This window comes from Myotis nattereri (assembly GCF_964212035.1).
Source record: "Myotis nattereri genome assembly, chromosome: X".
NCBI lineage: Eukaryota > Metazoa > Chordata > Mammalia > Chiroptera > Vespertilionidae > Myotis > Myotis nattereri.
Genome location: NC_138078.1, coordinates 96,710,810 through 96,735,417, shown reverse-complemented (window position 1 = coordinate 96,735,417; position 24,608 = coordinate 96,710,810). Strand labels below are relative to the sequence as shown.

The 24,608-nt window shown below is 36.6% G+C and overlaps 1 protein-coding gene across 1 annotated transcript in view; it reads right to left on the bottom strand.

Annotated features, from left to right (window-relative positions):
- LOC308536251 (RPA-related protein RADX-like) overlaps positions 1-24,608 on the bottom strand; it is a 57,505-nt gene that overhangs the window by 31,966 nt on the left and 931 nt on the right. The window contains exons 2-10 of the mRNA XM_081115350.1: positions 22,258-22,400; positions 20,820-21,012; positions 18,718-18,826; positions 17,421-17,512; positions 17,192-17,314; positions 13,833-13,937; positions 12,367-12,531; positions 11,068-11,228; positions 9,510-9,676 (exon numbers count right to left, since the gene is read on the bottom strand). Coding sequence (XP_080971476.1) covers positions 9,510-9,676; positions 11,068-11,228; positions 12,367-12,531; positions 13,833-13,937; positions 17,192-17,314; positions 17,421-17,512; positions 18,718-18,826; positions 20,820-21,012; positions 22,258-22,400 — 1,258 coding nt within the window. The remainder of the gene's footprint in view (positions 1-9,509; positions 9,677-11,067; positions 11,229-12,366; positions 12,532-13,832; positions 13,938-17,191; positions 17,315-17,420; positions 17,513-18,717; positions 18,827-20,819; positions 21,013-22,257; positions 22,401-24,608) is intronic.

Below are 24,608 nucleotides of genomic sequence, written 5' to 3'. Positions count from 1 at the left end.
TGACATTTAAAATGTAGAAATTGAGAGGTAGGGATGTTTTAGACAAAGAAAAATGAAATATATGATCAACAAGCTACATTGAAAGAAGTGCTGAGAGGAAATTTTCAGTCAGAAAGAAAATAACAAAATGAAGTCTGGAAAGACAGGTAGGAATGAAGAGAACCTAAAAAAGAAGATGTGCACAAATATAAATCAATGCTGACCGTACAAGAAAGACAATGCTAATAATATATTGTGGAATTTTAAGTATATGTGCAATTAAAATGTAAGACAAAAATAATAAAAATGGGGATAAATGGAGTTGGAAGTGTTCTAGCATTATCAGGAAAATAGTAAAATAATTTTTTTTTAATCCTCACAGGAGGGTATTTTTCCATTGACTTTTAGAGAGAGTGGAAGGGAGAGGGAGAGACAGAGAGAAACACTATGTTAGAGAGACAGATTGATTGGTTGCCTCTCACATGCCCCTGACCAGGACCAGAAGCCTGCAACGAGGTACATGCACTTGACTGGAATCAAACCCGAGACCCTTTAGTCCACAGGCCGACACTCAATCTTCTGAGCCAAACTGGCTAGGGCTGTATTTAACTATAATAATAAGTTAAGTGTTCAGGTTATAATTTATAGAGTAACCACTAAAGAATATACAACTATCAAAAAAGGGGGAAATTGAATAATTAAAACTTTTTTTTATTAAGCAAACAGTATGAAGATTGATAGACAAATATATCATTAATTCCAGTAAAAGTGAGAAGAATATATACTCTAAGTAAAGACTAAGATTCTCACATTAGTTAAAAACAAACAAACAACTATATGCTGCTTAAAACTGACAACCTTGCCCTGGCTGGGTGGGTAAGTTGGTTGGAGCGCTATCCCATATACCAAAAGGTTGTGGGTTCAATTCCTGGTCAGGGCACTTGTCTATATTGCAGGTTCAATGCCCGGTTGGAGTGCATATGGGAGGCAAATGATTGATGTTTCTCTCACATAGATGTTTCTCTCTCTCTCTCTCTCTCTCTCTCTCTCTCTCTCTCTCTCCTTCCCTTCCTCCTTCCCTCCCTCCCTCCCTCAAAAATATCAATAAACATACCCTTGGGTGAGAAATAAAAACGAAAAAAGTGAGGGCATAGAAAGGTCCAAAGTAATGTGGATAGAATATACATACTGTATAAGGCTTAAACAAAAGAAAATTGGTATAAGTAATTTAGTACTACACCAAGTAGACTTTAAGGTAGAAAACATTGTGAAAGATGAAAAAAATGTCATAGTTACAAAGGGGTCAATCATCAGAAAGGCATCACAATCCTAAATCTATATGTATTCAGTCATATTTGTACCAAAAAATGGACAGAACTAAAAGGAGAAATAAATCATCAGTCATGTCAGAAGATGTTAACAGTGTTACCTGCTCAATTAGCTGATGGAAAAAGCAGAGGCTATAAAAGATGTAATCAGAGAGAGAACCAAGATGGCAGCGTAGGTAAATGTAGGTACTTACATCCTCCTACAACCACATCAAAATTACAACTAAAATACAGAACAACCACCATTCAGATCCACCTGGAATCTGGATGAATGGAAGTACTACAATTAGAAAATTAAAGAAGAAAGCACATTGAGACTGGTAGAAGGGATGAAGGCACAGAAGGGGCTGGTCTGACACCTATGTGTGGCGTGTTTTTAATTGGGAGGGATATTGTGGCTGAGGAGGACTCCCATGTAGAGCAAGGGGTTCCAGTCCCATACCAGGCCCCCAGCCCAGGGTTCCAATGTTGAGAAGAAAAGTCCCTGTAACTTGGGCTGTTAAAACCAGTGGGATTGTGGCTCAGTGACACAGAGGTTACTGGAGTTCAAGGCAGTTCCTCTTAAAGGACCCATGCAAGGACTTACTTGGACTCACTCCCTCTGAGCTCCAGTGATAGAGCATCAACTTGAAAGGATCCAGGGCCATACAAGGAGGAACTATATTGCCTGGCATTAGGGAAAGAACTCTGGGGCAGTTTTCTCCCAGACAAAAGTGCTGGGACCTCACCTCCACAGAGCTGACTGGCAGGCATCATATATGAGTCTCCATCAACCTGGTCAACACTCTTCACTGCACTCTGGTGATTCCCTGAGATCCTGCCCCATGCAGTTTGCAGCTCCAACCAAGCTGTTTGCAGTGTACTTTCCATATGAATGGCCTGTTCTGGCCCAGGCTTCAAACTTTCCTAAAATCTCTCAAACAAGCAGAAGCTGGTGTCACATGCCCCATTCCTCTCAATAAGAGGCCCCAGGCCCAGCATTAGCAGCAGCTTAACAAGGTTCACAGCCTGGCCTTTCCTGGGAACCTCCTAGCCAAACACAAGCAGCAGCCATCTGTAGATTGCTCTTTAGATTGTGCTGGGTATCCCCAGGCAGGGCATAGGCAGTGGCTGACTTTTCACACCCCAGAAGGCTCCAGTGAGTGCACCCAGTGGACAGCTTCAGACCACACCAGATTACAACTCTATCACATCCATGAGTGACACACCCAAGGGGCAGACTCAGTGAGCACCAAAGCCCCACTAAAGCAAGTTCTGCTCCATAAGGGTATCTTGTATAGCAGCTCTTCCACTGTAGGCAGCAGCTGGTCCTCATAGCCAACTGGCCTGGGGGGATCAATTATTCCAAGTGATGCCCACAGCAATCAAGGCTCAACAACAACAAGACTGTGCACACAGCCCACACAGGAACACACTTAGAGTTCCCAGTTCAGGTGACTGGGGAGGCTGAGCCACTGGGCCCTACAGGACACCTACTATACAAAGCCACTCTACCAATTCTAGGAGACATAGCAGCTCTACCTAATGCATAGTAACAAACACAGGGAAGCAGCCAAAATGCAGAGACAAAGAAACATGACACAAATGAAAGAACAGAAGAAAACTCCAGAAAAATAAATAAATGAAACAGAAACAAGCAAACTACTAGATACAGAGTTCAAAACAACGGTTTTGAGGATGCTCAAGGAACTTAGTGAGAATTTCAAGGAAATTAGTGAGAACATCATAGACACAAAAAAGGACCAGTCACAAATAAAGGATACACTAACTGAAATAAAGAATAATTTATAAGGGATCAACAGTAGAGTAGAGGAAGCCCAGAATCAAATCAACAATTTGAATATGAGGAAGCAAAAAACGCCCAATCAGAAGAGCACAAAAAAAGAATAATGAAAAATATGGCCCTAGCTGGTTTGGCTCAGCGATAGAGTGTCAGCATGCAGACTGAAGGGTCCTGGGTTCAATTCTGGTCAAGGGCACATGGCAGGATTGCAGGTACATGCCAGGGTTGCCTGCTCAATCCCAAGTTGGGGGGTGCAGGAGGCAGCCTATCAGTCGTTCTCTCTCATCATTGATGTTTGTATCTCTCTCTCCCTCTCCCTTCCTCTCTGAAATCAATAAAAACATATTTTAACAAAGAATAAAAAATATGAAGATAGTGTAAGGAGCCTCTGGGACAACTTCAAACATACCAACATTTGTATCATGGGGGTGCTGGAAGGAGAAGAGAAAGAGCAAGAAATTGAAAACATATTTGAAGAAATAATGACAGAAAAATTCCCCCACCTGGTGAAAGAAATAGACATACAAGTATAGGAAGCCCATTGGCCCGTGGTGCTAAACCAGGGGCCCCTGGTGCTAAACCATTTGTAGATGACCTGAGAATCCTAAGCAAGATGAACTTAAAGAGGCCCACACCAAGACACATCATAATTAAAATGACAAAGGTTAAAGACAAAGAGAGAATCTTAAAAGCAGCAAGAGAAAAGCAGTTAGTTATCTACAAGGGAGAGCCCATATGTCTGTCAGCTGATTTATCAACATAAACTTTGCAGGGCAGAAGGGAGTAGCAAGAAATATTCAAAGCGATGAAAAGCAAGGACCTACAATGAAGATTACTTTACCCAGCAAAGCTGTCATTGAGAAGTGAAGGTCAGATAAAGAGCTTCACAGAAAAGAAAGAGCTAAAGGAGTTCATTACCATCAAATCAGCATTATATGAAATGTTGAAGCATGTTCTTTGAAAAAAGGAGGAGTAAGAGGTAGAGGAAGAAGAAGACACAAGAAATATAAACAATAAAGTGGCAATAACTACATATCTATGAACAATTAAATCTAAAAATCAAAATAAATGAACAAGAAATCAAATGAACCCTTGTGTTGAGGGCTGACTTTCAATAGATCGCATCGAGGGATCTGCTCTGCTACATATGAAACCCAGACCGAGAAGCAGGTTGTCTACGAAAGATTTAGCACCAGGGGTCAATGGGGGCCATGTGGAGGGAGGGGCTGCGGGAGGTTGGCTGTGGGAACACACTGACCACCAGGGGGAAGCTCCTGCATTGAGTGTCTGCCCCATGGTGGTCAGTGCACACCATAGCGACCAGATGACCGATTGTTCTGGTTGTTTAGTCATAACGGTAGCTTAGGCTTTTATATATATATAGATATGTATTACCCATAGACATAGACAATAGGGTGGTGAAGGCAGGGGTGGTGGTGGTGGGATCCTGGTGTGCCGGGAGCCGGTCCATCCTTGCTGTTTCAAGGGACCTGGCATATATGGCGTACTGTTCTTAATATGTTTGCTCACCTTCTTGGCACTATGGGTTTTAACCAAGGCCACCTCTCTGAGAAAGGTTGTTTCCCCAGGTAGGGATTTTCCCCTGAAGTTAGGGAGGGAACAAAACCCCTTAACTAAGTGCCAGGCGGGTAATTAATCACTTTAACTACAAACAATCATGCTTAAGCTACATAATCTTTACTCCCTGGAATGGAGATAAGAAATGCCCTAACCTTTGGAATAGAGATTGATAGGATTGGAATCAACTGGTATAAATACAGATGTAACAAGACAACAGCACACAGAACCTAGACACAGAACCTAGACACAGAACCTAGAGACAGAAGAACTTTGCTGGAGAGAACATGGCAAAAGATCCTGGACAGAAACTGGAGACAGAACCTAGAGAACATGGCAAAAGATCCTGGACAGAAACTGGCCACAGAACCTAGAGACAGAACCTAGTGAGAGAACCTGGCTGAAGAACCTAGAGACAGAACCTGGCTACAGAACCTGGATAGAACATGGCAAGAGAACCTGACTAGAACCTGGTGACTGAACCTGGCTGGAGAACCTAGAGAACCTGGCTGGAGAACCTAGCAAGAGAACATGGACACAGAACCTGGCTGGAGATCCTAACCAGAACTTGGCTGGAGATCCTGACCAGAACTTGGCTGGAGATCCTGGCTAGGCTGCTGATCAACTGAACGCTGTCTCCGTGTCATTCCTTCTTCGCCGACTCCGTCCACACCTTTGGGGACCCCTGGACCTGCTGGGGTTGGACCCCAGCATCTAACTTCAGGGGATAATCCCTACCTGGGGAAACAACCTTTCTCAGAGAGGTGGCCTTGGTTAAAACACATAGTGCCAAGAAGGTGAGCAAACGTATTAAGAACAGTATGCCATATATGCCAGGTCCCTTGAAACAGCAAGGATGGGCCGGCTCCTGGCACTGGTGGAGCAGGGCAATGAGAAGTAAAAAGGGGGGCATCTGTAACACTGTCAACAATAAATATTAACAACACAATTAGAATACTTAGACCTAACTGACATGTATAGAACACCGCACTCAAGGATGATGGAATTCACATTTTTTGAGTGCATATGAAAAAGCATTTACCAAAATTGACCACATGTACAATTTAAGAACAGCCTTTCAACACATTTCAAATAATTAAAATAGTTCAGAATATTTTCTCTTTCCAGAGTGAAGATAAGCTGAATTAAATTTTAAAAATGCAACTAGAGATTCTCAAGTGATTGGAAATGAAATGATATGAGTCTGAAGAGAGTCACACTGAAAACCAAAAAAATGTTTGAACTAACTGATAATGAAGTAGGAGGTGGCTAAATCAGTGCATGGAGAAAAATGTATAGCAAATATGCATATATTAGAAAGGAAGAACCCAAAAATCAATGATTTAATTTTCTAGCTCACATAGCCAGATACAAGCTCAGTATATAACCCCAAACTGAGTCTGATTGGACATAGCTATTACAAAAGATTAGTGTCAATTAAAAAAAAAAAATCTAAATGATTCTGTACTTCACCTTCTTTATTAGTTTCTCAGTTTTGTTGCTACTGCAAAGAAACCAAAACTGTTAATTATATACAATTCATAATGGAGAAGTTTATGTATAAAAGATCCATGCTAAACAGCCTAAGTGCCCATCAGTAGATGAATGGATTAGAAAACTGTGGTACATCTACACGATGGAATACTATGCTGCTGTAAAAAGGAAGGAACTCTTACCATTTGCAACGTCATGGATGGAACTGGAGAGCATTATGCTAAGTGAAATAAGCCAGTCAATGAAGGAAAAATACCACATGATCTCACTCATTCATGGATAATAGAGACCATTATAAACTTTTGAACAATAATAGATACAGAGGCAGAGCAGCCTCAAACAGATTGTCAAACTGCAGCAGGAAGGCAGGGGAGGGTTGGGGGGCAGGAGGTAGGGGGGTAAGAGATCAACTAAAGGACTTGTATGCATGCATATAAGCATAACCAATGGACATAAGACACTGGGGGATAGGGGAGGCTAGGGGACTGTCTAGGGCGGGGTGATAAAATGGACACATATGTAATACCCTTTGTAATACTTTAAGCAATAAAAAAAAAAAAAAAAAAAAAAAAAAAAGATCCATGCTTAAACAACTGATGAACAAATTGTTTTAAATTAAATACATTTATCGCCGAAACCGATTTGGCTCAGTGGATAGAGCGTCGGCCTACAGACTGGAAGGTCCCAGGTTCGATTCCGGTCAAGGGCATGTACCTGGGTTGCGGGCACATCCCCAGTGGGGGATGTGCAGGAGGCGGCTGATCGATGTTTCTCTCGCATCGATGCTTCTGACTCTCTATCTCTCTCCCTTCCTCTCTGTAAAAAATCAATAAAATATATTTAAAAAAAATAAATTAATTAAATACATTTATAGTATTTTAAGTTAAAATATAATGCATACATAAATTAAAATGTTTATTTTTGGGTTACTTCCCATTTTAAATTAATTTTCAATCAGTCCATGCTGAGCAAGGCAGATGTGAAATTATTTGGAGACAGGGTCACTGAAGATGTAATTAGTTAAGATGAAGTCATACTGGAGTAGCGTGGGCCACTACTATGACAGATGTTTTTATAAAAAAGGGATATTTGAACACAGATACAGATTGGGGTGATGTTTCTACAAGCCCATGAATGTCAAAGATTGTCAGCAAATCACCAGATGCTAGAGGAGAGGCATGGGGCAGATTCTTCCTTACAACCCTCAAAAGGAACCAACCCTGCTGACACCTTAATTTTAAAGTTGTAGCTTAAAGAACTGCGGGACAATAATTTTCTGTTGTTTAAGCCATACAACTTGTGGTACTTTGTCATAGCAGCCCTAGAAAACTGATACAGATTTCAGTACCAGGAAGTAGGGTGCTGCTGTAACAAATAATTAAAAATGTGGAAGTGGCTTTGGAATTAGGTATTAAGTGGAGGCTGAAAGAGTTTTGAGATTCAGTAACAGAATAAGCTTCGACTGCTTTGAAGAGAACATTGCTAGAAATATGGATTTTGAAGGAGAATCTCTTGAAGACTCAGAAAGAAAAGAACAAAGCTGTAGACAAAGCTTCTGTTTCTTAGGGAAAACACATATTGTCATGAACAGAATGTTGCTAGAAATATGAATGTAAATGGTGCTTCTGGTGAGGTCTCAGAAAGAAATAATGTCTAATTTGAAGCTGGATGAAAGGTGATCCTTGTTATAAAATAGCAGAGGACTTGGCAGAATTGTGTTTTGTTGGATGGAAAGTGAAACTTGTATGCAATGAACTTGCATATTGAGCTGAACTTACAAAGTGTTGAAGGCACAGCTTGGTTTTTCCTTGCTGCTTATAGTAAAATATGAGAAGGTAGAGACATTTGTAAAGAGAATTGTTAAGAAAAAAGGAAGCACACTTCAATACTTGGAAAATTCTCAGCCTACTCAATTTCAAAAAATGAGAAAGTTTGCTCTGGATAGAACACCAAGGGTATTGTTGGCGAACCATTTGCCCAACACATTAGGCTTGTGACCTGTGGGCCCAATCAACTATCTCATCTGGCATGCTGTTAGCTTAGCCAGTGGTTCTCAACCTTCTGGCCCTTTAAATACAGTTCCTCATGTTGTGACCCAACCATAAAACTATTTTCGTTGCTACTTCATAACTGTAATGTTGCTACTGTTATGAATCATAATGTAAATATCTGATATGCAGGATGGTCTTAGGCGACCCCTGTGAAAGGGTCGTTCGACCGCCAAAGGGGTCGCGACCCACAGGTTGAGAACCGCTGGCTTAGACTGAAGGGATATAGGTGAGAGGAAATGAAGAAAGGCTGTTGGGTTACTGGAATTCTAAAGTCAGGAAATGACCTGATAGATATATCCAGCTGAGATCGTGTGTTATTCTTTTTTAAAAAGGGAAGAATAACCCTGAGGGTAAGGCCTTTTCTTTATGAAGGTAGAGCCATCACCTCAGTTCCAGAGTACAGAGCCAGCTACCCACTCAGGCTGTCACCTGTTGAGCCCAGAGGACATAGTATCATGCCAAACAGGATAATTCTGGAGCCTTAAAATCAAGTGGAACTGATCCTGCTAGGTTTCAGACTTGCTTGTGACCCATGATCCTTTTCTTCCTTGCAATTTCTTCCTTTTGGAATGCCTGTCCCACCAATTGTATTTTGGATAGATAATGTGTAGTTTCACAAGTTACAGATAGAAAATAATTTTGTCTGAGGATGAATCACCCGGCATCTCATCCACACATGATTTAGATGATATTTAGATGAGATTTTGGACTTAGAGTCAACGTTGGTATGGGTTAAGACATTTGGGGATATTGTGATGGGCTGAATGTATTTTGCATGTGAGGACATAAATTTTAAGGGACCAGAGGACAGACTAATAATATGTAACTGATTACATTTTCAAGGACAGTGAGAATGTGACATTTCAAAATAGGGTCATTGAAGATGCAGTTGGTTAAGATAATATAATATTGGAGTAGACCAGTACCCCAGAATGGATCCGTAATCCAATGTGGATGGTGTCCTGATAAAAAGTGGAAATCTAGACACAAATTTACACAATAGGGAGAATGCCAGGTGAAGAAGATCAAGGCACAGATTGGGGTGATTCGTCTATAAGCTAAGAAATACTAAATATTGCCAGTAAACCACCAGAAGCTAGGTGAGAGTCATGGAACAGATTCTACCTCACATCTCTTATGAGGAATTCACCCTACCAATACCTTGATCTTGTACTTCATCAGCCCTAGAAAACTAATACAGCTTCTAGTACAACTATGCATTTTACAGGATAGAAAGAAACCAACAAAACAAAACAACCTAATATTCTATGTATGTATTTAATACAAATGACTTACAGTTTGCCAAATGGCCCTTGCAGAATCCTTTTTTTCTTGGGAGGGCTCAAACTTGTACATGTAGTTTGACAACTCACAGAACCATCATCTTGATTCTGTTTACCATCTAGTTCCTGACTTTGACTTTCTTTTATTGCTGTTTGGGATGTTGAGGGTTGGTTAACATTCTGAAACCAAAAATTTAGAGAAAACATTTAAAACTAATTCATTGAAATTATTTATCTTAAAAGTCTACAATTTTAGTTTACTCATTTTTCATAATCTTAAGAGTTGTGACAACATGTTGAAATAATAATAGTGCTTTTATAAAGATGATTTATCCTAATCCATCTTCTATTAAAATATTTTTAAAAGAAAAATAAACAAAAGTCCCTCTTATATTACTATAGCTGAAAAGTTGGATTAGATGTGTATTTCTGTAAGAACAGTAATCCTAGTCAATTTGGCACAGTGGAAAGAGTGTCGGCCTGTGGACTGAAGGGTCCCAGGTTCCCTTCTGGTTAAGGGTACATGCCCAGTAGGGTGTGTGCAGGAGGAAGCTGATCAATGATTCTCTCTCATCATTGATGTTTCTATCTCTCTCTCTCCCTCTCCCTTTGTCTCTGAAATCCATAAAATATATTTAAATTTTAAAAAGGATCCATAAACAAATATTTAAACAAATAACTGCAGTTGTGTTCCAATAAAACTTAAAAAAAGAATAGCAATCCTAGAAATAATTAAAAAAATAAACTCATAGGAAAAATTAACTTTTTTTGTCTCGATTATGCCTAGATTTCAGAACTGGTGTCTTATACAACCTGGCTAAGACTGCCATGCCAGATCCAGAGGTAGAACTTCCAGTGGAAGTGTTCCTAATGTTCTGGTCTTGACAAAACGTAAGAAAATAATATACAGACATATTTCATTTTATTGTGCTTTGCAGATATTGTGTTTTTTACACATTAAATGTTTGAGGCAACCCAGTGTGGAGCAAATCTATTGGCACCATTTTTCCAGTAGGTTCAGATGATGGTTAATCTTTTCAGCAATAAAGTATTTCTTAAATTAAGGTTATGTAAGCTGTTTTTTAATTATAATGCTATTGCACACTTAATAGACTACAGTAGTGTAAAAATAACTTTTATATGCACCGAGAAAACAAAAATTCATGTGACTTGTTTAACTGCAATATGTGCTTTATTGCAGTGATCTGGAACTGAACTCACAATATTTCCAAGGATGCCTGTAATAATATATACCACTTGGGAATTTAAATAACAACAATCAAGATAGGCTTAAATTGTGTAGAAAGCAAAATCAAGATACCAAATTTTGAGGGCCTTGGGAAATATCAGAGGCTATGACCTTCTGCCCAGCCTGCTCCAAAATAAGTAAATGACAGAAAAAAGAAACAAAAAGCAACAATGATCTTTCCCCCCTCTTGGTTTTACACCATTAAGAAGAATAATAAAAAAAGAATCAATGCATGTGAGTTCTGAATAAAATGAACAAGGTACAACTGTAATTATGATCACAGCGTTTTCAGCAATATACTATTAATTCTCTGGTGCCATACCCGAACTGTTTCTGATGCTGAGGAACTTCCAGTTGCACTGCTACGGGGCATATACTTTATAGTAGTAATTATTCCCTGAATTGCAATGCGTTTTTGTTCCCTATACTGCAAGTTTTCAATCTCCTTCCTCACTTCACTTATAGCTGTCAGGAGCGACTGAACTGCAAAAGAGTAATTCCAAGGAAATTGAAAGTTTTAAAGAACTGAAATGATAAAAATAAAAACCAGATTTGCAATCTAAATACAACTTGAAATTATAAACTTGCCACATAATTTAAATTTGTGAGGCTTTGTGTTTATAGTTGGCATCCTCTTATGTAATTTTTGTAAAATAGGCAAAATATATTAATCAGTTAAATCATGATACAGTCTTCTAGTCTGGAATTTTAATTTGAAACAGAAATTTTGTATATTGAATGTAATTTATAGATTATATTTCAGACTAAAAAGTGTTGCCTAGCCACTGCATAGACACACACATTTTAATATTTCTAAATATATACTACAAATTGATGGCATTATAAAGTGCAAAAGGATGCCAATACAGGGTGGGGCAAAAGTAGGTTTACAGTTGTTCATATGGAAAATAATACAATAATTAATAAATAATAAGAATAAACTGTTTTGCATACTCACAAATGTAACTACTTTTGTACACCCCTGTATATTGGATATAACACAATCGAGTGCTACCTTTAAATAAAAATGACACCCAAATCAATGAGATGCAAAATGAGTACTGATAGAGAGGCCTAATGTTAATTACTTTTAATACAATTAGATATGACAATTGAAAAGTTTAACACTTAAGTATATCGTTTTTTAAAACTGTGGGATAATTGCATGGTTTGGGGGAAAAAAAGAGAAATTTTGAAATACTGACCTATCATCATCTAAATACTATACTATTTCATAAGAGTAGCATAATGCAGTTTTCAATATCTTGATATCAAATTGCCCAGTGTTCCCTTTGATATCTTAGTTTCTCTAAGTAATGCCATAGGAGTTGAAATCTACTACGGTCAGAGTACATCTCAATGACATTAAATTGAGATATTATCCCTATTTAGTCATCGTCTATGTTCCTTCTTTTCTTCCAGGCAAATAAAATGAAAATATTAACTTTAGGACACATGATATCTTTAGATCTTCAGAAAGACAGCACTATTATCAGGAAGTGTTGATACATTTTGGCTCACCCCCATATAATAAAAGAATAAAGAAGACTAACTGATATTTCATACACCATACATGTAGCATATAAAAATATCATTTAAAAAGTATCAATTTTATTAGTACCTTTTACAGAAGTCCTATACTTCGAAAATGTCTCTGGCACTGGGGGATAGGGGTAATATCCACCAATAACAGTATTCTTCATTTCCCCAGAATCAGTCTTTGTTTTCATCCACTGAATAAAACTTTTTACTTTGGTATCACTGGCATATGGCTGGCCTCTATGACCTATTTGCAAGAAGGGTAAAGAGAAAAATAAGGGGGGAGTGTAAACCAACTTACTGTGATAAACTGAATGGACTTTTTTGTATAAGTACAGTTTAATATTAAAACAGTTTCTTATATCACCAAGAAAACAAGTCATGTTCACTGATTCTCGATACAGAGGATAATTGTACTCGATATGCATACTAGAGTTTTAATGGACTAAACTGTAGCTGTCTACAGGATACTAAAAAGCCATATGAAAAAGAAACTAATAGCTGGGATTTTTTTTAACTATCCAAATGGTTGGCATTTTCTTTAAAACTGATTTTTAAATCATGTATTATCTTGAGTATATCACATCACGTATGAACTAAATTGCCTATAAGTATAGCTCAACATTTTTTAAAATTAAATTTAATTTGGGTGACACTGATTTCAGAGAGAGGAAAGGAGAGGTAGAGATAGAAACATCAATGATGAGAGAGAATCATCGATTAGCTGCCTCCTGCACGCTCCCTACTAGAGACTGAATCTGCAACACAGGCATGTGCCCAGACCAGGAATCTAACGGTGACCTCCTGATTCATGAGTTGATGTACAACCATTGAGCCATACTGTCCAGGCAGTAAAGCACAATGTTTAAATTCATTTTCTTAAAGCACACTTAAAAGTGCTATCTACATCTGATGTTATTAGTATTTATAAAATGAGGTGTTGACAAAGATGTGCGTTACACACTTCCTAGAACTCTTGACAAATTTCCTAATCACCAATATGGTAGCATTCTAGTAAACACACCATTCCACAGTACTCCCTCACTAATCTGGAACCTTTTATCTTTATTGTTTTGACCCCATTATCAAAAGGAACAGAGAAAAATAATGTACTTATAGACAAGTAGTGTGATTCTTCTTGCTATATAAGTAAATTGTGAGATCCTGAGGCCAAAATTTGATGCACATTTTTGTTTTACTCAGTATTTTAAAATATTGCTAAATTGAATCCGTATTGTGATGGAGGGCCTAACAGTTTTCAATCTATCAAATAATTTATGATTATCTACCTTATAGCAAATAGGAATTAAAGTTAGCCAAAGGATATAAACACAATTCTCCAGTGAGTCACAAAATCATTGCTTCAATCATGAATAATCTAGAAGAAATATATTTCATAGGCTAAGTATTCTTTTAAAACGTTCTTATAGAGATAAAGAAGATGAAAATAGAACTATCTTGTGGTTGAATGTTGTCATGTAAAAGTTAATTTAATGAAGAGAAAATATATTACATTTCCAGTACAGCATAAACAAAGACATTTCTCACCGATAATAAATATTTGACTCTCATTTGTAGTGGTGAGGTAAAGCAGTTTAGGTACTTGATTGTTATTTCTGACAACTTTCAACTGTGTACACATGAAATATGTCACTGTAGAAAATGAAAACACTTATGAAAGAACTTCTGCATTTCAAAGAGGACATACCAAGATCAGGATTTAACACAGTGCTTCTCAAAAGTTAATAAAGACAGAAATCATCTAGGACAACTATTAAAATGCAAATTCAGATCCAGTAGTTTTAGGGTAGGGTATGAGATTCTCCATTTCTAATGAGTTCCTAGGTGATACTAGTGCTGCCAATCCCTTGACCACACTTGGAGCAACAAGGATTAACACTTACCTTTTCCTTTAGATAGCGGACTTAACACTTACTTTTCCTTTAGAATATACAACAGCTGCACCTAACTGAAGTCACTACTTGCACAGTTGAAGAGTGCAAGAGTCTTTCTAATGGGGCACACAACAAAATGTGAACAATTGTTTCCTAAAGAGAAAAAAGGCTTAGTTTCTCCAAGACGTTTTCACTGATTAACTCAATTTAACATTGATCCCTAAAGTACTCCTTCCACCAGATAGGGCTATAGAGTATTAATTTCAATTTGCTTAGGAAAAATATTTTACATATGTTGACCTTAAGTAGACTTTAAGCCTCAATGACAAGGCTTGTTGCCTATTATTTTTGTTCACCTTGCTAACAAACTTGATAGGCTGAAAAGAATAACTGAAAATAAGATGATGTCTTCAGACTTGAATTACTTTCAAGAGCTCTCAATTATTTTTAAATATCTATCAGTTTATTTGGGAAAATTTCATTAATCCAACAGGTTCTAAAAATTTTAACTCCTTACATGGCAAAACAGTTATAGTCTTGCAAACCAGGAAATAAAAAAATAAATGTAAATACTTCTAATCTCACAATAACAGTAAGTTCTCACTTGAGAATAAATATTTTCCTAGAGCATGATATATAACTTCATTTTCTTCATCTTATTTTTACTAGATCTTTATTTTATAGCAATAAAAATAAAGGAAATCTGTTCAAATGACTAAGAATAGTTGTCTTAATATGTATTGTGTTTCTTTTACTTCAAAAAACTGTACAAATATGTGAGCATTCATGGTTAAAGATGTTGATAGAGTAGCATTGACAAAATATCTTATTCTAATTTCGTGGCTGTTAAAAATCAGACATGGCCTGTTTTTCTCAGTGGTTACAGCATCGGCCTGTGGATCCAAGGGTCGTGGATTTGATTCCTGGCCGAGGGCATGTACCTCGGCTGCATGTTCACCCTGGCCATCTCTCTCACGTTGATATTTTGTGTGTTTTTTTCACTCCCACCCTTACCCTCTCTTTGAAAAATAAATGGAAAAAATGTCCTCGGGTATAGATTAAAAAATAATCAGACATTCATATCTAACACTTAATAGCTGTTTGACATCCAGGAGATGACTTAACCCACTGGGCCTTTGTTTCCTTACCTATAAATTTGTAAAAAACGCCAACTCTTTAAAAGGTAACTGGGAGTACAAAATGAGATGACATCTATGCGCATTTGATACATAGTAAACATTCAATATTAGTTTCCCTTAGTTCTTCACTTTCTTAAAAATTAAAAAAAGATGCCCTGCTGCCAACTAATTTGGGTATTACTACAGAAGACCCTTAGTCATCTTCCCCTTCATAGGCCTAAAACCCCCCTAATACTCACCATTCATTAAGTGATTTTTTTCCCTTTCATTTTTGGTCAAAAGATGAAGATAAATTGTAACTGTTGTCAATTACCATATTAGAGAAAATCTCACCAAAGTCCATACAAACCTTTATATATATATTCTCACAAGAAATAGAACATGCATGCTTGGCAACATTTCTGTGAAAAAGCATGATGTAAAACTTGGGTCAGTCTGTTGCTTAAAGTGACTACGAAGAGAAACCTGGCAATAAAACTCATCTAACATGAGGTAATAGAACCGTCATCAGAGGTCACTGCTACCAATCATTTATGCCTCTGGAGAAGTTATATAGCCCCGCTCATCTTGGAAGACCAGGCTTTGGTTTTCGCTAAAGCTGTCTTTCTGCCCTCTCCCCCAGTAGTTGGGGTAAGGTCTGGTTATAGTAAGTTATACTTAAAAAAATAATCTCACAAATGGAGGGTGGAATCTAATGAGATAATATCTGCATAGTGTATAATACTGTTTTGCAATAGAGAATAAAGGGGTAGCAGAACAGTCCTGTACTAGGTCTCCAAGTCTTCTGATCTACAATTTCTACCATGTTGCTGATTTTATTTTTATTATTTTAAACTTATTTTTAAATGATTTCAGAGAGAAAGGGAGAGGGAGAGAGAGGTAGAAAGATCAATGAGAGAGAATCATCTATCAGCTGCTTCCTGCATGCGCCACACTGGGGATCATGCCCTCAACCTGGGTACGTGCCCTGAGCGGGAATCAAACCATGACCTCGACCTCCAGGTTCACAGGTCGACGCTCAACCAATGAGCCACGCCAGCTGGGAATGTTGCTGATTTAAAAAAAAAATTGCATGTGGCCAAGACTGAGAGTTTCCCTAATGTTAACAATTATTTAACAATCGGTATTTAATTCATATAATCAATCATTTAGAAAATAGTAAAATAGCACATCATATCTAAAATAGCTTGATACTACAAAATCAAAGAAGGAAAAATTCACTTAAGTTGTTAAAAAGTATTATGCATACTTTTTTCTTATAATAGATATAAAAACTAACTTGTTATATAAAATATATAATAGGGTGCTTCTAAAATGTTTTCAAATAAATAAAATTAGTGAGGAAAAAACACCTATATATCTAAATGAATGCAAGGGGAAAAGGTCAATGACAAAGTAAGTAAAATATTAACCAACTGTTATAATACCACCAACCTAATACTAATTTAATACTCAAATGGAATCATACTTATCATTGTCAAATTTAATTACACAGCCTGCCAATCTCCTACCAATTAACTCAACATTAGGAAAGTCTTCATTGTCTTTCCAAGTATAGACAAAGGAAACTGACTACCTATGTTTTAGTTTCACCGAATCTTATGCTTTTATGTCTGAAATGCTAACAGTGAGAATAAGAGCACCTATTTTCTGAAAAACTAGTTCAATCCCAAATTAATTCTGAATAAAAAACCAGAAGGTAGTTAACATGTAATACCAAATATAATATTAATATAGAAAAAATTAAACATGCTATCAGATAGCTTGAATTTGCTAACTCAGTATTATGACCCTCTATAATTAAGTTTAACATTTTTAAAGTTAATGCCCCCACTTGAAAAAATAAAAAGATAAAGATATTGGAACTGAGTACTTGGGCAAATATTTTCAAAGATTTCTGGCTGAGATGTAGAAAACAGTTCCACAATGAATGGTTGATCTGAAGTCCCGTCAGCAATGTGAATCCAGCGATATGACCAAAAATCTTCACCGTTTTCTATATAGATATAATATTAGAATAAATGAAGGTAACTGATTATGCACATATAAACACAGAACTAGTCACTGAAATCCTTTTATTACTTTCAATTTCAAAAGCTTACCTCTCTTTTTTAACCGCTGGACCCTTCCTACAAAAACTAAAACGCCAACAACATCACAGATTTGCTTTTCTGGCATATGATCCAGTTCTGATCTAAAAAAACAAATAGTTAAGTAAATATTGTATCTTTAAACAGTAAAAAAGTATTTTAGAACTAAGATTGTGAAAATGTACATTTACATAATTAATATAGCAAAATTTCGGGTAGATTTTGAGCAAATTATAATATTTTATTTTGGTGACTAACATTGAAAATTATTTAAGACTAGGGGCCCCCGTGCACAAATTTGTGCACCTTGAAAGGAACTGTGGACCGCAAGACTGCAGTAGGCACAGGGGCCGGTCTTGGCCCATTCTCCATACCCCTGCCCGTCCCCTCCTGCTGCGGCCCCTAGTCCCCTGTCTGCCAGCAGCTCAGATCTGGCTGCCTCCGCTCCCATGCGCTGATGGCGCTGGCCCCGCTTGCACCTGCTGAGAGTACAGGGTGATTGGGATGGGCGCCAGTAGTGGGTGCAAGCGGGGCTGGCACCATCAGCAGGTGTGAGCGGCGGCTGCTGCCCTGATCGTCTCTCAGGAGCAGGGGGGAGGTGGAGAAGCCCTCAGGGGTGATCAGGGCTGGTAGCTGCTGCTGGCACCTGCCGATGGCGCCAAGTGATCAGGACTGGCGCCGGGCACTAGAAGTGGATGCGAGTGCTGGCTCCAGTGCCAGCTGTGGGTGCAAGCAGGGCCGGCCCTGGCAGTGGGTGCGGGTGTGGCTGGCACCGGTGACAGGTGTGAGTGCTGGGCAGGACTGTGGCGCATGGGAGCAAAGAGTTTGTAGTAACCACCAGAGGCTTGCCCCAATGACAGCAAGTGGCGCCCCGCCTTGGTCTGGTCACCCCCGTTCACCAACTCCACCATCCCATTGCGGCCAATGCCCGCCATGTTCTGCACACGCCCCCCCGGTGGTCAGTGCACATCACAGCAACTGGTTGTTCGGTTGTTCCACTGTTTGGTCTATTTGCATATTAGCCTTTTATTATATAGGATATTTTATTTTTTTATTTTTATTTTTAAATATATTTTATTGATTTTTTATGGAGAGGAAGGGAGAGGGATAGAGAGTTAGAAACATCCATGAGAGAGAAACATCAATCAGCTGCCTCCTGCACACTCCCTACTGGGGATGTGCCCGCAACCAAGGTACATGCCCTTGACCAGAATCGAACCTGGGACTCTTCAGTCCACAGGTCGACGCTCTAGCCACTGAGCCAAACTGGTCAGGGCTATATAGGATAGTTTATAAGAAATTATTTTACCTTGTGATAAAGCGATGATTTAACTTTGGCAATCCCCATTCTGGTTTCACCTGCCCTTCTGGAATGATATTTATATTAGTTGGAGGATCTCGAAGGTTCAGGCAGACCTCTGAAAAACAAATATATCACTTTAATATTATAGTTAATGCACATAAAATAATATACATGTGTACAAATTGCATAGGAAAAAATAGACTGAATACTTTTGAGCCCAATACTAAACTTAAGAACAAGGCCATTACCAAAAGCTTTCTTTACCTACTGCTACACTGTCACATCCACTTATCTCTCCACCAAAGGTTCAACATACCTTAAATTTTATGTTTTATCATCAACTTAATTTTAAAAAAAAGGATATTTAATCACTTATGTGTTTTTGTCCAAACAAAATACCGTTTGGATTTCTTTGTTTTTAAACTCTAATGGATGGAATCATATCATATACAGTATTCTAGGGCTACTTTTTTCCTTTAACATTATGGTCCCAAAATTTATTCATGCAGTTGCATATAGCAGTTTTTTTTCCTCATAGTCATTGCTGAATAATGCTCCTGGATTTTGGCATACTTCAATTTTATTTAACCATTATCATGTTGACAGAATCTGGATTATTTCCAGTTTTTGCTACTATAAAGAATGACACGATGAACTTTTTGTACATATCTCCCTGTGTACACAAGCAAGAGTTTTCTAATGTATTATACTTAGGAGGGAAATCCAGAATTGTAGAATATGCAAATATTTCCCTTGGCAGGATAATTCTAAACTATTTTAAATTAAAGAACTTTTTATAGTTTCATCAACAGTGGGTAAGATTTCCCATTGATCCACATCCTCTCCAAATTTTGGTATCATCAAATTTCTTATTATTTGTCAGTCTAGTGACACAAAATGGTATTTTGTTAGGGTCTTATTTTACAGTTCCCATATTACTAATTATTTTGAAAAACATTCTATAAACTTATGGTTCATTCAGGCATGTCCTATTGTTAATAATCTGAGGTTTTCCAAAATAAACATATATTTAAGGAAACAATGAATAAAGGTTACATTGTCTGAACAGTCTCTAAGTAATTAAGCTTAACGGATTAGCTAGGAAATTTAGAATATATAGAAATACAGGTCCAGTATAAAACTATTATAAGCGAAAACAATACTTATACTTTTTGATTGATGTAATTCACAATTTTGAAAAATGGAAATGCAAGAAAATATCATATACAACTCTTAAAGCAATCACTTAATATATTCATTCTAATGCTCCCAAAATATTTAGGGTGATGCAAAGATGTCATAACTTTGATTTTAATACCAATTAGAAGGAGCCCTTTCAAAATTGCAGCAATTGGCAACATTTGAATATTGGCTATAGGTTAGAAAACAGTATTGTATTAATTTTAAATTTTCTGATTTTGATAACTGTATTGTAATTATGTACTAGAGTGTTCTTGTTCTTAGGAAATACATACTGAAAGATTAATGATGTGTTTAAAGGTAAAGAGGTATGTATAATGGCTGCCACTTACTCTAAAATGGTTCAGATGAGAGGGAGAGAGAGAGAGAGAGAGAGAGAGAGAGAGACAGACAGAGAGAGACAGACAGAGAGAGAGAGAGAGACAGAGAGAGAGAGAGAGAGAGAGAGAGAGAGAGAGAGAGAGAGAATGATAAAGGCAAGGTAAATGTTAACAATGGTTCCATCTGTGTAAAGGGTATATAAAATTTTTTATACTATTCTTCTAATGTTTATGTAAGTTTGAAATTATTTCAAAAAAGCCCTTTTGAATAGTAGCTCATAGTAACAAAAATTGCATTCAAGTCATTAATATTATAAGGAAAAATAAAAGATAATAAAAATAAGTAATCCCAAGTGGAGCTTGTTAATAAACAATGAATTGCTCAGATAATTTTTCTTAATAAATGCAGTAATAAATAAATATACTCATTAAGTGACTGACTGGAAATTTTATCGATACAGGAATTTAAAGGTTTGTCAGGTTCTAACAGCTTTAGTAATTTTTAAGAGTCTTTGGCTGATATGGTACTTCGCAGATTTATAAAAAATATATAGTCATAAAAGAAACAAAATGCACTGAATACTTAACCCATAGTAGAAATGTGTTTGATCTGTGGATCCACAGGGAGACGCTGCAGCCTGAATGGAAAACTCTTTTTAACTGAATAATCTTGAAGCAGAAGAACTAAGCCAACCTGCAAACATTTATACCACTCAGGACACAGGGCATTCCACATGATCACTGACACAGTTCCTGAATTGTCAGCAACTTCCAAAAAGGTCTGAAAAGATGAGTAAAAGCACACACATATTTGTTACTTTTATCTACAGGATGTTAAAATTTTAAGACTGAGGAAGTAAAACTGTAGGGGAATGACTAAATAATTTATGATATATGAAAGAATCTAGAACTATGAAAAGTCATAATGAAGAAATTTTAGTGATATTAGAAAATACTTAAGAGAATGTTGACTAATATAAAATTTTATGTGCTATATAATTGCCAGTTTGTAAGTTAATTTAATACGAAATGACATAGTCATATGAAGTATAAGACATGCATGCATACATATACAAATAAATATGAAATATATTATACACATGATATCATAGATATGTGCACATATAGAATATATGTGTGTGTGGATATATGATATACACATACAAAATGAATAAAACACATTATAATGCAAACAGTGATTCTGGTATGATTTGGGGTGATATTATTTATCAGTCTTACTCATATAGATTTCTACATTTTCCAAATTCTCTAAAAAAATACACAACTTTTATTTTCAAAGTTGAATGAAACACCCAAAGTGATTCTTGATAACAGTGAAAATAAAGTAAAATATTAAGTAAAAAAGGACAGAAATCAAGAAAGTATTCTCACCAGCATTATATGGCACAGACAGTCAAGATAGCAGAAACGTGTCAGACGGATTTGACAATTAGGTCTCTAGTGAGTGACCAGTTTAAGAAAAATGCCAAACTAATTGTGTTGAGAAGTAAATGAGAGGCAAGTAAGTGAAAACATCTAGTGTAGATTACTTCTTCAAGGATCTTGCCTGAAGAGGAGAGAGGGAATAGAGGAATCTGAGGTCAAAGGATAATTATTTTCCTTTTTTAAAATGGGAGACTAAAGTATATTTATATTCTGGTATAGAAAGCACAGTAGAGAGGAAAAGGTTGAAGATATATAAAAAGGTGTGAAGGAGATGAGGACACATTTGTAATACCTTAACTAATAATAATAATAATAATAATAATAATAATAATAATAATAAAAGGTGTGAAGGAGACCGGCTGGATCAAGGAATTCAAGGTTGTCAACACAAAAAAAATTTATTTTTATAAGAAATTACATTAGAAAAATACCTTCAAATACACATCTATGTACATTTTAAAAATTATTAAATTTAAGTTAAAATGTTATTTAAGCATACATTATTCTAATATGGAGTCAGGTCTGTAAGTTATAATCTATAACTGTTAAATTAACATGTACTCTCTTATCTTATTTATACCTGGTATGGCTCAATCATCTTTTTATTGGGTTTTCCATAGTATCTCAGTCTTGATTTATGCATGATTCTCACAAGCAAAGCAGGATAATACGTTCTCTTAGTCCAGATCCTTTCAAGGTGAGCAAGAGAAATTATTCTGGTATCTAGAATACAAAAAAGAAAAAATCCTACTTAATATCTCGTGGTAATTTCAAAATTATATTTTAGTGGTTAAAATATCAGATATATAAGTGAACAAAAAGAAAGCAACCATAGCAAAATGGTTGTAAAAAGAGAATGTAAAAAAAAAAAGTATCTTTGAAAAGTTCTTAGGCTGATATTTTATAATTATCAAGAGACATGTTTATTTATTTTTTAAATATATTTTTATTGATTTCAGAGAGGAAAGGAGAGGGAGAGAGATAGAAACATCGATGATGAGAGAGAATCATTGATTGGCTGCCTCTTGCACACCCCTTACTGGGGATTGAGCCCACAACCAGGGCATGTACCCTTGACCTGAATTGAACCCTGAACCCTTCAGTCCACAGCCGACGCTCTATCCACTAAGCCAAACAAGCTAGGGCCAAATATTTAAACAAGCAATTTCACTTTAGGAATCCATCCATCCAACAGAAATAACTAAACATAGTGAGCACATATGCGTATATCTTAATGATGTTCCGCCTTGGATCTAAAATTGAAAAAAACGCACACCAACTTCCTAAAATTACAAATTACTCATTACATGGGAATCCTATATATGTCATAGATTATGTGTATATATCATAAATCAACGTATTATATAGAACAGCCGAATGACCTTCCAGACGTCCAGCTGGGGTTGCAAGGGCCAGCCAAGGCAACCGGGGCTGCGAGGGCTGAGCCCCTTGCACGAATTTCATGCATGGGGGCTCTAGTGAGTATATAAATCATCATACATCCATAACACGGAAGAGTGTATGAAGATGTCATTAAAAATGTTTAAGATAAGTGGAAATTGCAAATCATGTGACACCAAATAATTATTTTTTTCAAAGTTACAAACCAAATGGCGGACAGTTTGGAGTTTTGAGCAGAAAGCTGAAGGCATAGAAGGAGGTAAAAGGGGCCTTTCATTCCACCCCAACATTTTATTAAAAACTGCAAACATACAGCAATCCTGAAAGAACACCAATATACCTACTTCTAGATTTTGTCATCAAAATTTTACTGTACGTGGGTCTTAAATTTTTAATACAATGTACTTTTTTAAACCTTTGGATTTTTAGCACATGGACATTGCCTTTTGTAATAAAAATACGGTTTCAATAATGAACGTATATTACTTTCATAATCAGAAAAGTGAAATCCAATTTTTACAAATTATTATTGCCTAAATTCTTCTAGAGTACCATTTTTCATTTATAGATTAAATTCTAAAAATAAAAATGATCAACCCTTATAGTAGTAATGCACCACTGAGATAAAAAATCTTTCCATTAGTTCATCTCTGAAACTACTATCTTGCCTTTAAAACTTAAGTTATTTAAATAATCATTGGCTACCCATTTCTGTAATATCCCCCCCCCCCCTTACAACTGGATATCACTTGAACTGCACATTTTTGAAGCAGTTATCTTTTTACTTTCAAGTTTGTTGCTGTTACACATCATAGTAAGATTATCTATGGTCTAGTATTATGAGCCCAATGTAAAAAAAAAACAACACAAAAAGTAAAACAAAATCCCAAACACCTGAAAAGCAGTAATGTAGAAATTATCATCTTTCTCCCTCTAACACTTTTGCGTGTATTTTTTTCCATTTTTATTTCTTCCCCATTCCATACATGTACATGCCCATAATATAATCATTCCCTTTACTTCATTGTTTTAAGATAAAACATATTTTAGAGCAGTTGCTGATGACCAGTTGACATTTTCAAGTTAACTTCCTATTTCTGACCCAGAAGAATTGAACTTCTCAGATCAGCATTACCCGTGGTCATAAGAAACATAAACATGAGAATTCCAAGTCTTCCCACAAAATCACAAGTTCGAAAAGCTATTGTTTACATAACTGCTATACTCAAAGACATAAAATGGCATTTCATTCATGTAAATTATTAAGGAAAAATCATAGAACATTCTTTTTTGAATGAAGGTTAAAACCACAAATATTTACAACTTTTTATTTCTAATTCAAATCAATAGACACTCTGATCACCATAGTGCTATTTCCACAACTGGAACGGTAATGGCGTTAAGATCAATTCCACTGGTCAAACGCACAATGAACACTTAGGACTACTGAGTGCAACACCACTAGGTTTGACAGATTAGTTTAAGATGTAATTTTTAAAAATTAAGATTACTCAGACGCTTTCTGAACAG